The sequence below is a fragment of the Gossypium raimondii genome, chromosome 3 (assembly GCF_025698545.1).
Source record: "Gossypium raimondii isolate GPD5lz chromosome 3, ASM2569854v1, whole genome shotgun sequence".
Classification (NCBI taxonomy): domain Eukaryota; kingdom Viridiplantae; phylum Streptophyta; class Magnoliopsida; order Malvales; family Malvaceae; genus Gossypium; species Gossypium raimondii.
Window position 1 is genome coordinate 58,787,732 of NC_068567.1, and position 16,379 is coordinate 58,804,110.

General features: G+C 33.2%; 4 protein-coding genes across 5 annotated transcripts; 3 read left to right on the plus strand and 1 right to left on the minus strand.

Annotated features, from left to right (window-relative positions):
- Positions 1-673: 673 nt before the first annotated feature.
- Positions 674-1,882, plus strand: LOC105795025 (pentatricopeptide repeat-containing protein At1g62350). Its single transcript, XM_012624455.2, has 2 exons — positions 674-1,079; positions 1,303-1,882. Exons 1-2 carry the CDS (start codon positions 744-746, stop codon positions 1,729-1,731), a joined length of 765 nt encoding a protein of 254 aa, XP_012479909.1. The 5' UTR covers positions 674-743; the 3' UTR covers positions 1,732-1,882.
- Positions 1,883-3,353: 1,471 nt separating this feature from the next.
- Positions 3,354-4,951, minus strand: LOC105795026 (uncharacterized). The gene is made up of 2 exons (XM_012624456.2): positions 4,435-4,951; positions 3,354-3,812 (listed from the first exon to the last, which is right to left on the minus strand). Exons 1-2 carry the CDS (start codon positions 4,803-4,805, stop codon positions 3,563-3,565), a joined length of 621 nt encoding a protein of 206 aa, XP_012479910.1. The 5' UTR covers positions 4,806-4,951; the 3' UTR covers positions 3,354-3,562.
- A 4,882-nt stretch (positions 4,952-9,833) lies between these two features.
- Positions 9,834-13,586, plus strand: LOC105795027 (uncharacterized). Of its 2 annotated transcripts, XM_012624458.2 has the most exons (6): positions 9,834-10,509; positions 10,577-10,839; positions 11,572-11,709; positions 12,022-12,261; positions 12,365-12,510; positions 13,476-13,586. In XM_012624458.2, the coding sequence occupies exons 1-5, from the start codon at positions 9,909-9,911 to the stop codon at positions 12,476-12,478; spliced, it is 1,356 nt and encodes a 451-aa protein (XP_012479912.1). In that variant the 5' UTR covers positions 9,834-9,908; the 3' UTR covers positions 12,479-12,510; positions 13,476-13,586. The 2 variants fall into 2 exon arrangements, with proteins under 2 accessions (XP_012479912.1, XP_012479911.1); XM_012624457.2 differs by lacking the exon at positions 13,476-13,586 and having other exon boundaries at positions 12,365-12,831.
- An 83-nt stretch (positions 13,587-13,669) lies between these two features.
- Positions 13,670-16,071, plus strand: LOC105795028 (uncharacterized). Its single transcript, XM_012624459.2, has 2 exons — positions 13,670-14,112; positions 15,676-16,071. The coding sequence occupies exons 1-2, from the start codon at positions 13,933-13,935 to the stop codon at positions 15,847-15,849; spliced, it is 354 nt and encodes a 117-aa protein (XP_012479913.1). The 5' UTR covers positions 13,670-13,932; the 3' UTR covers positions 15,850-16,071.
- Positions 16,072-16,379: the final 308 nt, after the last annotated feature.

Genomic DNA, 16,379 nt, shown 5'->3' on the forward strand with positions numbered 1-16,379 from the left:
GAATGGATTTTATTGAATAAAGCATTGAAACTCATTCTCTGCCTAGTAACTTAATGATCATTGATCGAGCCATACTTTTCTCAATCAAACCATGGGCCTTATCATAGAAATAAACCGAAGGAACGCCACCAACAACCTCTGTGATCGTATCACCCTCCTTCATTTCAAAATCATCATTCACACCACTACCAAAACCTTTCATTGAAGCACCTTAAAGGGAACCATTAAATAAGACTCTCTTACCATTAAACCCTTTCAAAGCAATAGCCTCACCATTTCCTCCAACCCTCCTTCATTTGATGATTCCTCTTCACGCCGACGAACCTTTCTGGTGATCCAACCCCCACCTTTATCGTTAACCTGAGATGCATGAGACTCTATAGTTAGCATGAATCATTAAAGTCACCCCTTTCGTGTGTTTTTTTAAATTGAATATCCATGATCGTATCATCCTCCTTCAATTAAAAAAAGTCATTTTTTATCACATCACTAGAAAGGTGGTATTTTTTTTATTTTAAAATGTCAACTTTTAACAAAGTTAACAACTGATTCTAAATTTTAAAATCTAAAAAATAGTAAGAGACAAAATTCTAAATAAACGAAAAGTAAAGGGACTTGAAGCATATTTTGCCCATTAATCTTACCGCTTGTTTTTCGTTTTTAATCTCCTTCCAAATGCTTCCTTGATATCCAATGTTCTTGGCCAACGGTTGAAAGTATCCGTAGAATGTATCGCTGAAGGAATGAATCGAACGATTGCAACGTCAACTCCTTCAGCTTGCTTCTCTACTGTTATCAATGGCTCCTCGTTGCGACTCAAATTGAACCCTAAAGCCATGGTTATTACCATGAAAGACCGAAGCAAGAACCGGAAGCCGCTGCAGAAAGGCAGGAACCTTAGCATCGAAGCGATTCAAGCGGTGCAGTCGTTGAAGCGAGCCAACCGCAACGTTTCCAACACTTCGCTCTCGGAATTGGAGCGCGTCTTCGACTCCAAGTTCCGGCGATTATTGAAGTTCGATATGGTGGCCGTTCTCCGGGAACTCCTCCGTCAAAACGAATGCCTTTTGGCTCTCAAGGTTTCCCCTCTCTTTCCTCCTCTTTCTTAATTCCTCGAGAGATATGAAAATTGAAGCGAAATTTTTGCATTAATTCATTTTAATTTCTGAAATTCATGTTTGAAGTACCAATTTTGATTTTAATTGAACATGAAAGAGCAAAAATCAATCATTAACTTAATTAGGGTTCGCGTTTGTGTTCATATGAAATTGATACTTGGTTCAATATTTGATTGTAAGCTAGGTGTTCGACGATATTCGAAAGGAGGTATGGTACAAGCCTCGGTTGTTATTATACACTGATATGATTTCCGTGCTTGCCAGCAATGGATTGTTTAAAGAGGTTGAGCTTATTTACTCGTATCTAAAAACAGAAAACTCTTTAGATCCTGATATCGTGGGTTTCAATGCTCTATTGAATGCTTTGATTAGTTTTAAGCTCACTCACCTTGTGATGGATTGCTATGGCTTGATGAAAGCTGTGGATTGTGAACCCGATAGATCATCCTTTAGAATCCTCATAAATGGTTTGGAATCAATAGGGGAAACTGGGTTATCTGGGCTTTTAAGGCAAGATGCTCAGAAAATCTATGGTGAATCTTTGGAGTTCTTGGAGGAGGAAGAAGAGGTCTCAGCTATTGTAACTAGTCGATTTGGTCGGATAATTGATTGATTACGTGTTTGCAAGGTGATAGTTCGGTCATTATTTTCGCCATAGTTCATATTCACTGCATTATTAGACTATAATAGCATTCATTTTGGGTTGTTTTAGATTGTAACACAGGCAGGATTTTGGTAGACTATAATAGAATCTTTCTTTTTTTTTTTTTCTTTTTTTTTTGCTTTGTGCCATTAGAGCGTAGAGGGAATTTGTGCCTTTGGGTGGCAATTCTTTCCTTGCTTAATTCCATATTTTTGCAGCTAAATAGCTTTTACTTCTAATGTGGAGCAAAATATTTGTTGCCGAGTATTCAAAATAGCTACTCTGTCTCGAGGTTGCAGTCTGATTATTTTAAGGTTATGGTAGCATTCTTATCATGATACAGTATACATTCAATGTTTGGTGCTTTGTGACTCAAGTCCCATGCCATATAAATTTCTCATATTTGGATGAAGATCAGTGTCAAGATTTGGTGATACCAAAATTTATAAAAGACTAACATCAAATCTAAATCTAAACCCTAAAAATTAATGAGGGGAAAAAAGGGCTAAACAAGGCTTATATGCCTTTTTATTATTATTAGGATTTTAGGCCGTTTTAATTTTATTTAGAAAAATAAATCGTTTTTGAAGAGAGTGTGAAAGCTTGCTTTGCTTTTATTGTTGATGCTTTTCTATTTAAAACATAATTCTATAGAGTATTTCGCTAAAGGGTATTAAGTAAGACTCTCAATATGTGAAATTAGCATTTATTTAACAAATATTTAAATTATTTAATTGAGGTTCAGTTGACATCATTATCATTATAAGAATGACATAATTTGGGTTCTATTGTTTTTTTTTCTTCTGATTTAAGAGTTGAAAAGAGATTATGAATTAAAATAAGAGTTAATTGCACTAAACATCTCCAAACTATGACTTTCATTTTAAATTAGTCAAATTTTAAAATGTTCTAATTATATCCTTAAATATCGATGTTATATTAATCAAGTCTTTTTTAATTAAAATTGTTAATTTAATTGTTAAATGACATGTCAATTCTAATATAGGTAAAATGAAAATGAAAATTTTAAATATATAGGATGTTGTAGCATAAATTTTAAAAGTAAAAATTAAAAATAAATTATAAGTGAATGAAAAGCTTGAAAATTTTAAAATTAAGATTTTTGAAACATCCATTTGTACTATATTCATTTTCTTAAAATGTTCATTTTAAATCATGTCACATAAGATCTTATGTATCATTAAATTCATGATTTTAGTAATGAAAAGACTCGATTAATATAATCTCATCGTGTAAGGATGTAATTAGAATGATCTGAAGTTTATAAACTAATTTAAAATGAGAATCATAGTTTAAGGATCTTTCATGCAATTAACTCTATTTGTATAAGAAATACTTAAATTTTAAATATTATTTTTTAAAAGCTACTTTTAAAACTTCGCAATTTGTATGTTTTATGCATACTTCAACAACCAAGAAATTTACAAACGAGGGCCCAGCAGTAGCCATCCAGGCACAATCACCGTCATCGTCGAAGACAATGCCAAGTGTGAGCAGCCGAGAACCCACCTAGTCTGTTTTTTTCTTTAGAAGTTCACCTTGTCGGTTCAATGTAGCATCATGGAGTCAAATTATCTCGGCTGCACCGAAATTAAAGCCTTCTTTCCACTCCCTCACAATCTATCCCTTATTCTTTTCTTTTTCGTATTTCTTAATCTTTATATCACTGTTTCAAAAAACAAGATCTCGAAAGAAGAAAAAAAACCCAAGCTTGGGATTACATCAAATATATAACAAAAATTTGATCCTTACGGACATATTATTCCATGTTTTCTAGCCCTCATACTATAATATCCTTCAATGGAACAAAACAGCTAACAGGGGTATTGTTCTTGTTATTGTTCCCTTTGCCACGAATGACAATGGCACCGTTATACCCATTGCAGCTGTTGGAGTTTAGCTTGTTGAAATGGTACATGTTGTACGTTGTTTGTTCCAATGTTCCTTCCCTGTATACAAACACACCATCATCTTCCTCCATGCATCGCCATTTCCGGCTCCGGTCATTGCTCCGGTGAAGCGGCATACCCCTGAATTTAAAAAACAAACAAACAGGGGAACCAAATATTAAACTATTAGTTTCACAGATAGTCATGGAGCTCGAGAAACCGTATTTAATTTAAATATCCAGGATTCAGTATGAATTTGTCTGTTAAGATGCTTCAATAAATAAATAAATAAAAGCCTGTTAAACTTGTTTATTTTATATTTTGCAAGGGTCACACATGCACTCACTGCCTACCTCTATATGAATAAATTAAACATTAAGATAAAGATGAACCTTGCATTTTTTATTTTTATTGAACAAGATACTTTCTCACGAAGAAACCCAGATTTTAATATCTAAGTTGAATATTATTAAAATTTTGATCAAAAAGGAAAAAAGGTGAAATATTCTTAAAATGCAAGTTAGGAGATGTCATATATGGTAATCTAAGATTAATTCCAAAAGATATCAAATCTCAGTTTCTTTCTTCTTTTATTCCATTACTACAAAGGGACCAACTTTACATTCCTGCTACAATAGAATTCTAATCTTGCATATAATTGTCAATTTTACATCAATAAAAGTACCCAAGTAATCTCATTTTACAGTAAAAGGAATTGCTTGTTTGGTTGAACAGAAAAAAGGAAGGGAAAAATAATGAGTACCGAATGTGGAAGAGTTCAGAAATGTCGCACATCTCGAGATAAAAGTTAACGGCGTCGAGGAAGGCGCGGTAGGTGTAAATGTGGAGCCCATCGATCCTTGGGTACGGTAACTTTGGTCTAGGCGGCTCCACCGTAGACGGTTCACAACTACCACTCAAACAAGAGGAGGAGGACTTGGAGCGTCCAGGTGAGGCCATGTAAACGTATTCTTTCCAGGCGAGGGTAGAACAAGTTGGTTGGACAGGAGGGAGGGCGACGAAGCCCATGGTAGCCATGATATGGTCGAGCTCATCGTGGGTCATGAGAGGTTTGAAGGTTTTGGTGTACCAAAGGGCTAGCTTTCTCATGCTGAGTCTCATGCAATCTTCCATTGAGCTTTGAAAAAACCAGGGTTTTAATTTGTGTGTGAATGGTGGGAAAGATTTCGATTTTATAAAGGAGGGGTGGGGGAAATTAGGAGGCGGAAGGGTTGAAAGGAAAGGGGTTTCTTTTATTTTACACCTGACTTTCTGTCATCATTTCTGGGACTTTCTCTCATCACAACACTTATATATTTAAGATTGATCCAAGAAAAGAAAGTAAATAAAGTATTATTACATCAAAATTTTAGCAAAATCTGATTCAATTTAAAATTTTTGATAAAAAAATCTAAATTTTAAATTAAATAGTTCGAGTTAATTGAATTTTTCGGTTTAACTCAAATATGAATTACACAATTCGAGTTATCTAAAAATCCAAATAAGAAAAGACAAAACTACGCCGTTTTGATAAATGTTTACCTTTCTTAAAATTAAAAGTCAAAACCGTTAAGTTAAAAGGTAAAATTATGTCATTTTGATAAATGTTTACTCATTAACCTTACTTATATAGTTAAATAATCCGTCCATGTAAACGTAACATTGAGTATAAACAATTGGGTTCGTTAACTCGACTCGAAATTTTTTTATTCGAATCGACTCGATTCAAAAAAAAATTAAATTAAGTTTGGTTGCTAAAATAGGATTCATCAACTCGACTAAGTTAAAATTTTTTGACTCAGCTCGATCGAATGTTCACCCCTACTTTTTGTAAAGGTTTACATTTATAAATTAATTCTTTTATTTTAATTTCAAATTTTAATCCTTTTATTTTTTTGCTTAATAATTAAAGTTTGATTAATAATACGGTTCAAGGACTTACATTAAATTAAATTGAGATAAATCCCAAAACTATACATGAACTATTGTTTAATGTGCAATCGCATATATAAATTTTGATTTTGTGCAATTTAATACATAAAATTTTGATTTAATCCAATTATTGTAAATTATTAACAAAATTATTGATATAACATCATTTTATGTTTATATATTGCATGCATAAATAATTATATTTATCCAATATAAAAATAAGTTGATGTATTTATTTCTTTAAATATGTATGATTAAATCAAAATTAAGTTTCAAGTATACATTTGAACCATAATTAGAGTTTCACGTGTATAATTGCACCAAATTAAAGTTCATGTATACAATTACACATTAAATCAAAGTTCATGTATAATTTTAAATTTGTCCCAATTAAATTATATAAAAATTTAAAATAAAATAGAAACTATTCACTTGACTAATGTTATGTAAAAAGTTAATAAGAAAATAAAATGTTGTACATGAAAGTATAAGATTCTTAGTATGAATGATACCTTACCTCGCAATACCCATGGTATACGTGGTGATCAAATCAGTTAAATTATTGATTCATTGATCCAATTAATTTATTTAATCATAAAAAGTCTAATTTAATTAGTTGTTTACCTTGTTCAATAAATTCGTACTAATTCTCATGACTCTCTTTGGATCGACACTCCACCTGATTTCCTATCTAACTAGTTAAGTCTAATTCAAACAACTATAGTATTCACCTTACAACCCATGTTATGGGTTCGAGTTTAAAGGATTGTTTGCTTAGATGCTAGCATAATTACACCTTTTGATAAAAAGTAGTGTAGTTTGAATCAAATCGGACTAGTCACTCAAAATAATTAAATTAAGAATCAACAAGTATTGAACTCCGACCTCTAAGTAAAGTATTTGGAACAAGTAAAAATTTAAAAATAAAAAAAAATCAACAATTAAATTGATTTATTATTATTATTTTAATAATTTCAAACAAGTTAGATTGAGAACAAAATAAAAAAAAACTACAAATTGGGAGAAAATCAACAACTTAGCTGATTTATAATTTCTTATTCATTTTGGTGAATCTTTTCATGTAACACCCTTACCTATATTCCTCGCCAGAATAGGGTATGAGGCATTACCGGAGTTTTCTGAATTAATTTTTCCGTTATTACGAGTTAAATTCTATTTTTTATTGAAACATATTATGATGTCGCTTATGTAATGACCTAAATTTAAGGTAATCGGAACAGTGGTTTCATAACTACAAATCTGATTTAAAGGCAAGTTTATTTTAATATTTTTTCATGACTATTGATATGATAGGAAAATCGTATGAAAATATCGATAGAAAAATTTTACCGATTTAGTGGTTAGTTAGAAAAAAATTATTGAAGAAATTAGGTAAAAATAAGGTATCGATATCTTGATCTCATAAAACCGAGTCAAAAATATTTTTATAAGTATTTATGAAATGTTAGTAATGTGGTATTAAAATTTCGTTAGAAAATTTTAATGTTTGGGTGGTCAATTAAATGAAAAGGACTAAATTGGAAAAGGTGTAAAAGTGGCTAGGATGATTAAATAGCTTAAGTGTCTAATGAGGAAGGATTTAAAAGGAAATTAGACCCAAAATTTATTTGGGCTCGACGGCAAGTGCATGAAATCAGCAAGAAAATGGATGATTTAAGGGCAAAATTGGAATATTGCATAATTAACTAAATAAAATTAGGACTAATGTAGAAATATCTAGATTTCTTGTGATTTCTCTTCATTCTCATCAGCCAAAACGCCATAGGAGGGGGTTCTTTAAGCTGGTATTTCATAAATTTTGCACCAAGTGAGTTAATCATTGCATTTTTATTGTAATTTTTGTGTTTTTAAGACTTTTACAACTAGGTTCTACTATTAATTTCATTAGTTTTTGATTTCATGGATGAAATTGAAAGTCACCATGGTTGAGTGCTGTAAGTTTATGATGAAATAGCATGAAATTGAAGCTTTAATTTGTTTATGAGATGATTTTATTAGGTAATTCAATAGAAATTTATTTTTAGAACCTAATTGTGAAAAAGTTGGAATTAAAGTCTAGTGCCGAAATTTTGATTCCCAAATGTTACAAAGTAGTTTGAGGTGATAGAATAAAGTGTTAATTGAGAAAAATCATCCCAATTTAGAGGTTAATTGAGCAGGGACGAAATTATCATTTATTAAAAGCTTAGGGGGGGAATGGTAATAAACATCTTGCACTAAAACAGTTTTGGACAGCAGCAGTAGACTAACTTTGAAAAATCACCAAAAATTGTGGAAATTGAATTAGAGGATGAACAAAATACGGAATTAAAGATTATTGAGTCTAGTTTCTCATAGAAGAAACGGTGTAAGTAATGGAATTGTAAATCATGAGATATAATAAATTTTTGAGATAAGGTCAGAATAAATTCGGGTTCCCCTGTTCTAACTTTGGAAAATCATCAAAAATTGGAGAAAAAAATGATTAGGGGTTAAAATTTACATGTTTAAATTTTTAATGAGTCTATTTTCAATAGAAACAAACGAAAACATCATCCAAATTTTGTACTAAGAGATAATTAATTTTTAGCAAAGAAAGGTCGAATCTGTCGGACAACACAATAGGGGTAAGTTTGAATATTTTACTGTACTTATTGGCTGAACCAAAAATTCTGAAAATTTTATGGTAGAAATGTATTTGAGTCTAGTTTCAGAAACACCAAGCAATTTTTAATTTGGAATTTTTTAGCTTGAGATATAAATAATTTAGTAACTACGACTCAAGTAGACAACTTTGAATGAACTATAAATAATAGTGGAATTATAGAGAATGTTACATATGAACATGAAATGTATTAAATTGATGATTAAATTTATTTATTTAGATCCAGAAAATTCAAATACGAAGGTAGATCGAGAAAAGGAAAAAGTTCGGGATTAGTAGATTTTTTAATACGAACAAGTATCGAGGTAAGTTCGTGTAACCTGAATTGTATTCTTAAATACTTGAAATGTATGTTATTGATGTGAATATGATTTAAATGTTCATTATATGAAAATTGATGAAACATTGATATATTTGATAAAAAAGGGAAGAAATCCCGGTTAATTGAAAGGAAAATTCGATGGATCTTTAAAAAGGAATTGGCGGTAAAAAAGATCTAGCTCGGACGAGTGATCCTATCCTGATATAGCCCTTCCGAAGAATATGTGTAAAATGGATTTAGCCTGGACTAGATTTTTTTTTACCATTTTACACATATTCTTCGAGAGGGCTAGATCAGGATAGGATCACTCGTTCGGGCTAAATCTATTTTATGAAATACTAGCTTAAAGAACCCCTCCTATAGCGTGTTGGATGATGAGAATGAAGAGAAATCACAAAAAATCTAGATATTTCTACATTAGTCCTAATTTTATTTAGTTAATTATGCAATATTCCAATTTTACCTTTAAACCATCCATTTTCTTGCTGATTTCATGCCCTTACCGTCCAACTCAAATAAATATTGGGTCTAATTACCTTTTAAATACTTCCTCATTAGACACTTAAGCTATTTAATCATCCCAGCCACTTTTACACCTTTTCCAATTTAGTCCTTTTCATTTAATTGACTACTCAAACATTAAAATTTTCTAACAAAATTTTAATACCACATTACTAACATTTCATAAATATTTATAAAAATATTTTCGACTCGGTTTTACGAGATCGAGGTCTCGATACCTTGTTTTTACCAAATTTCTTCAATAATTTCTTTTTCTAACTAACCACTAAATCGGTAAAATTTTTCTATCGATATTTTCATACTATTTTCCTATCATATCAATATTCATGCAAAAATATTAAAATAAATTTATCTTTAAATCGGATTTGTGATTACGAAACCACTGTTCTGATTACCTTAAATTTAGGCCATTATATTTCATTATCATAAGATTCATGATTAAATCAATTAAATTGAAAAATGATGATTTAATGAGTTTTATAATCGATACATAGTATAATCATAAATATTTTTATCCATTTTAGAGATATATTTTTAAATTCTAATTTAAATTGAGTTTGGATGGACGGTGGGGTGCTGTGCTGTGCATGGTGATGAGTTTATTTTTACACTAAAACCCGTTGTTTTATTTTCATTTTGTTGTTGTTCCACCGGTCTAATTTTTTAATGTAAACGAGCTCAACAGTAAAAAACATAACGTAACAATAATGTTATGTTTCCACTTTCCAGTCATTTCAGCGTTAACGTTAAACTCAGGCCCGCTACTCCAAGTCAAAGCCGACCGGGAACTCAATCAATGGAAAAACCTTACACTTTCAATCTTCTTCAGCTACTCTTCCTCTATTTACTGCTTCCATTCCTCTCAAATTCGATACCACCACCAGCCCAAACCGACCACTCCGAAATCATATCAAGGTTCCAACAATACCTCCAAATCAACACTTCCCAACCATCCCCAGACTACCAAAAATCTACCCACTTCATCCTATCCCAAGCCGATTCCCTCTCTTTGCAATCCCAAGTCATCGAATTCGTTCAAGGTAAGCCAATTGTGCTCCTTCAATGGCCAGGCTCCGACCCTTCCTTGCCTTCCATCCTCCTTAACTCTCACACTGACGTCGTCCCTTCTGAGTATTCGAAATGGGTTTATCCTCCTTTTGGAGCTCACATCGACGAACAAGGAAATATCTTTGCTAGAGGCTCTCAGGATATGAAGTGCGTTGGCATGCAGTACCTGGAAGCTATTCGTAGGTTGAGGTCTTCTGGGTTCTGCCCGAAACGATCTCTTTACCTGTCGTTTGTTCCTGATGAGGAGATTGATGGCCGTGATGGTGCTGAGATGCTTGCTTCCTCTGATGTCTTCAAGAATATGAATGTCGATATAGTGCTTGATGAAGGTAACAAGATTTTAAGTCATTTAAATTTGTTTATAATTGTTGGATAATTTTGTGTTTTGAGGAACAGGGTTGGCTTCTCCCAATGAGAACTATAGGGTATTCTATGGGGAGAGGGCTCCATGGTGGTTGGTTATAAAGTCAAATGGAGCTCCTGGACATGGGGCGAAGCTTTATGAGAATAGTGCCATGGAGAACCTTTTCAAGAGCATTGAGAGTATTTGGAGGTTCAGGGCTTCTCAGTTTGATTTGGTGAAGGCAGGTTTGAAGGCTGAAGGGGAAGTCATCTCGGTTAATATGGCCTTTCTGAAGGCTGGCACGCCTTCCCCAACAGTAACTCTCTTGGTTTAACTCACTGTAGTTTGTATTTTACATGTACTGGTATTACTGCTTAGATTATGTCTTTCAATCTGATATTTGCTGTACGGTTCCCTAGCTAAAGTTGTTTTCTGGTTCTAGTTTAGTTCCTGATTTTAATCATAAAAATCACTGAAGAATTTACCTGTATTGCATCTCTCAAAGGATTGTTTAATTGTCTTATGTAGAAGCTGGCTTCACTGGCTTTTTCGAGCTGGATTGGTGCATTGATACCTTTCATCAATTGCCAAGATTAGTAATGAGCTTTCATTTTTATTGAAACACTCATGTCAATGCATATTTGGACATTAGGAAAAAAAATTAAACATACCCGGATTACAGCTGAGTCGTAAGACAAGGCAAGTTATGCAGACTCTGCAAATCCTAAAGACGAGGCATCCTACTAGGCTTAGATGGAATATTGAGGCTGTTTTCATGAGTTTTATTGGAGCATAAGTAACTTCTAACAATTGGAAAATTAATTTGCTTTTTAGAAATTAGATGTGTTATCTGTCAGTTTGCAAAGCTGTAGGCCTGTAGCATAATTGCATTGTTTCATATGGCAAATAATGATGAGTATTGTCTGCTTTTGATAGCTTTGTTGCTATGTCGGAATCCACACACGTATTCTTTTCATTAATATAAACAATTAGTGATATCTTGATTTCAGCCTCTAAGTTGCAGATCTTCTTCTTGTTTGCCTGCCAGGGTTTTGTCATGAATTTGCAGCCCTCAGAAGCAGAGGCTGGTTTTGATATTCGAATACCACCGATTGGTAATGTAGAGTCGCTGGAGAAACAGATAGCTGAGGAATGGGCACCTGCTTCGCGGAACATGACATTTGAGGTAGGGACATTGAAACATTTCTCACTTTGAAAGCAAATTGGATATTTGGTAATACTATAAAAGAATGGTTAATATTTTCAGTGAACTATTACTGTCACATTTCATAGAATCTTACAATGGCAAACTTCCATATATATCAGCTTGAGATCTCATGAATCACAAAGGTAATTAAATGAAGAAAATAAAGGGGTTGGAAACCTATCCATTTCTAGGAGTTTCGCATAGTTGTTTGTCATTTGCATGCCACAAATTCTATCTCATAAACCTAAGTGGTCTTTTGTTGCTTTTTGAACCGGTTATCTGTTTTGGCAGTTTAAGGCAAAGGGTATACTGCATGATGACCTGGGAAGGCCGCTTGTGACTGCAACCGACAGTTCTAATCCATGGTGGACTCTGTTGGAAGAAGCTATCAAGAAAGCGAATGGAAAAATAGGAAAGCCTGAGATATTTCCAGCCTCGACAGATGCTCAAAATTTTCGGAAACTAAGCCTGCCGGCTATCGGTTTCTCACCTATGGCTAACACTCCTATTTTGCTTCATGACCATAATGAGGTATATCTTGTATGATTACCCTCATATGTCAATAGCAAATTAGGCTGCTAGCAACTATCTGGCATGTGATTTGACTGTTTTCTTTTCTACCTTATTATTGCAGTTCCTAAACCAAGCTGAATACTTGAGAGGAATTGAGGTATACGAGTCTATAATCAAAGCTTACACATCATACATCCCGCCTGGAGGACATGGAGATTCACGAGACGAGTTGTAAGGTACCAGCAATGTACATCTTCATACTTAAAGGTATATCCTCAATGCTGTATCGATGATGAGGGAAACAGTTTTACCACTTACCTATGCTAAAGAGAACATGGTTCGTCATGCAACTTCTTGGATAATGTGGTATTTGAACATGCCTGATGCGTCATGTCTTCTTCTTGTCATGGCATTTCATTTTCCCAGTTTACTTTGTGGTTGAACAATAGCGTCTGATGTTTTGATAACCATCATGTTCTTAAGAATGCTTACATGTTTGAAGCTTTAATGACTATATTCAAGATCAACAATCTTATTCTTTATATTTTAATTTGACATAATTTAATCTCTTTATTTTTATTACCTCAATATTTAATCCAAATAATTAATACAGTTAGCTATTCCGGTTAAAATGTTGAATCCAACTCATCAAGCTAATATCAATTATTTTTTAGGGTTAATATACTATTTAGTACCTATATTTGCCTAGAATGTTCAGTTTGGTACTTGAGTTTTTTTTTTCCCAATTTGGTACCTAATTTTGGTTTCAATACAGTTTGGTATTTGAGTTTTTCTTTGTTCCATACAAATACCTCCTAAGTTTGACTTTAATGCTTAATTTGGTACTTGAGTTTTTTTTGTTCCAATTAAGTACCTATATTTTTTTACTAGAGCACAATGTCAAATATTTATTGGACTGCATGATGTTGTTTAGTTTTTACCAAATTGAACATTGAAATCAAACTTAGGTGCCAAATTGTGACAAAAAAACTCAGGTATCAAATTGAATATTGAAGTTAAATGTAGGTACTAAATGGTATATTAATAATTATTTTTAGTGGAGAGGGTGTTTCTAAGAAACATACATATAAATATTTAATCAGACTGACTAATAAAATTATAAAAATAAAAAATAAAATTATACAAAATAAAATAAAAACTAAATCTCAAATTTGAGAATAATAAACGGACCAAAACCATAAATTAACCCAAATTTCCATATTCTCTGGCAGCACGACGAGAAGCGACAAGGACGAAAGCAGCGTTTTCGAAGGAATCAATGGTGGGCTGGGATGAAATGAGACCCCAACGTGGGCCTTCTAGTCCACAAACAAAACAAAAGGTTATGAGTTGGTTGCTTCCTTGTTCACGCATTTTATTTCCATTTTTATTCTCCAAAAAGAAATTTTCTTTTTCGGCGATTAGCCGATTATCATCATTACTTTGCCTTGATACGGTGAAATACCTTGCTTTCTCTGGGTTGTTCTTATTGGGTTTCTTCTTTCGATTTCATTATTATTTACAAAAAAAAAAAAACGGAAAGCATCCGTTTGAAAATAATGAGTTCAAAGGCCCCTCATTCGATGTTCGATCCACTCTACTGAAAGAGATTGGCAGTGGCTAACAGTTCTCTGGTTCACTACGAAAAGGAAAAAAGGGTCGAGCGGTAGCTTAATAGAGAAGACAAAGATGTCGCTGAGAATAAAAGCGGTGGTCGATAAGTTCGTGGAGGAGCTGAAAGAGGCCTTGGAAGCCGACATGCATGACAGAGAAATGAAGGAAAGAGAGATGCAAAGTTACATCGAGGAACGTGAGCGCGAAGTCGCCGAGCGTGAAGCGGCCTGGAAGGCCGAGCTCTCTCGCCGTGAGGTCTGCTTTTTCCCTTCTCTTTCCCAATTAAAGAAAAATGGGAAATTTTTAGTTGATTGTTTGTCGTTAATTGGTATAAAAATAGTTTCTTGATTACCTGCGTTACAACTGTTTTTAAACTCTCTTTTTTTCCAAGTTAATGGAAAGTGAGGTTGATAAGCATAGAGATTGAAGACTATGTTCTATTTATCTTGAATTGGGGGTTCTTAAAAATGGGTGTTTGTTGTTTTTATTTGTTAATTCTTAATGAGTGGCTAATTTGCTTAAATTCTTGCCTTTATGTTAGTAAATTTCTGGTATCTTTTGATAATGATGAACATTTAGTTTTCATGGTTTGTAGAAATAGGTTCTTCAATTTCTGTTGAGAATGCACTTGCTCTTAAATTGTCGCAGTGATGATGAGAACTACATATGAGCACTTAGGACATAATTTTTCTTTCCAATGCTTGGTAGGAGAGATGGAAAAATGGAAAGAAAATTACCTTCTTCTTTTCATGCATTGCTCGGTAGGGGTGCAAAAATGGAAGGAAAGAAAATAAAACATTTGAAAAATGCATAATTTTGAGCTCACATGCACATCTCTCTCATTTTCTCTCCTCACTATTCCAATTTGGAAGGATTGATTTTTATGCGTTAGGTTGTAAAATGATTTCCTCTCCTATTTTCTTCCCCCTCACTTTTCTTCCTTACCTTACACACTCAAAATTCATTTTCTTTCCACTTTTCCTTTCCTTCCTCCCATTCCCTCCACTTTTCCAACCAACCAAGCACACCCTTAATGTCCTTGATTAGGGTGATGCTGTTAGACTGCCATGAACCATTTCCTCCTTTGCTATGTTTTTACTATTTTGCTTCAACTCTTTATTTGTCTTGAAGTTTCCATGTCCAGCACCCCTGGCCAGCGCATATTTGGAGAATGATATGAGATATGACCCATTAAAAACCTTCCCAATACATTGAAAAGCTTCAAAATTTCGAATATAAGACACATTCGTAGATGATACTCATTCATAATAAGTGTCATAGTTTGTTTATCAAGACAGGTTGCTGATTAGCTAAATTGCTCATGAAATTATTGATGTTGGTGTTGTTTCTTCTATGTTTAGTCTTTTTGAGTTTAGTAGTCTCTTCATAGGGTTTGACATGCTTTTATCTTTGTTAATACTTGAATCAAAGTGGGAGCTTGTGTATGAATTGACTTTGATTAGTTCATATCCTTGGCATAGTAAAGAGAATTCCAAATCGAAACCCTTGTTGGTTCAGTTATCTGTAGACCTACAGTCACTACTATAAGGTTGTTTCTGATGTGTTCAGTATGCTGATTGAGTTACAGAGAATTCAAATCCGAACTTGTCGGGGTTCAATTATCTGTAGATGTATAGTCTCTCGTGTAAGGGAATTTCCAATATATTTAGCATGCACATGAATGATTTTAAACTATTCTGATTGAGTTGAGCCTAATTGCAGTATAAAAAGTACATAGTTGCATAAGTGTATGCTTCTGTCCTGCTGTAGTTGCTTGACGATTCTTAGTTCTTCGGAACATAATTTTTTATCTTCCAGGCAGAGATTGCCCGACAAGAGGCTAGACTAAAGATGGAAAAAGAAAACCTCGAAAAAGAGAAAAGCGTCCTGATGGGAACAGCATCGAATCAAGATAACCAAGACGGGGCTCTCGAAATCACTGTAAGTGGCGAAAAATACAGATGCCTGAGGTTCGCAAAGGCAAAGAAATAAAGAAGATGAAGAAGCTTTGATGTCTTTTCCTAGATTTGCTGCAGCAAGTTTGCTTTATTTTTTTTTAGAATCTATTCATTCTATATGCATTGATAAGTATACTTGTAGGTTTGCTTCCAGACACACATCCTATTGACAGTATCCAGTATATGATTCCATTTCAATGAAGAAAGGCAAAAAAAGAAAGAAAAAAAGAAAAAACAAGGTTGCCATCTTCTTTTACATTTCTTATTTTGATGATTCTTATGATTAGTGTCACAGTCTACAGAAACTTACAAAGTCTTGTCTGCATTCACCCGTTGGGGGACACAGTTTTTGTTCATAGAAAGACATCTCACAGCTTGAAGAGGTGCGTTTCGAATTTCAATATTCAAAGCTCAGTCTTTTGATCTAATTTGTTTTTTAAGTTTATATATATTTTTTCATTTATGTCTATATAAAATTACTAAATGTTTCTATCAAAAAGATTATTAACTTTAATTAACTTTTTAAAAAATTAAAAAAATGGTATATTTCTTTTTCTTTTTTTT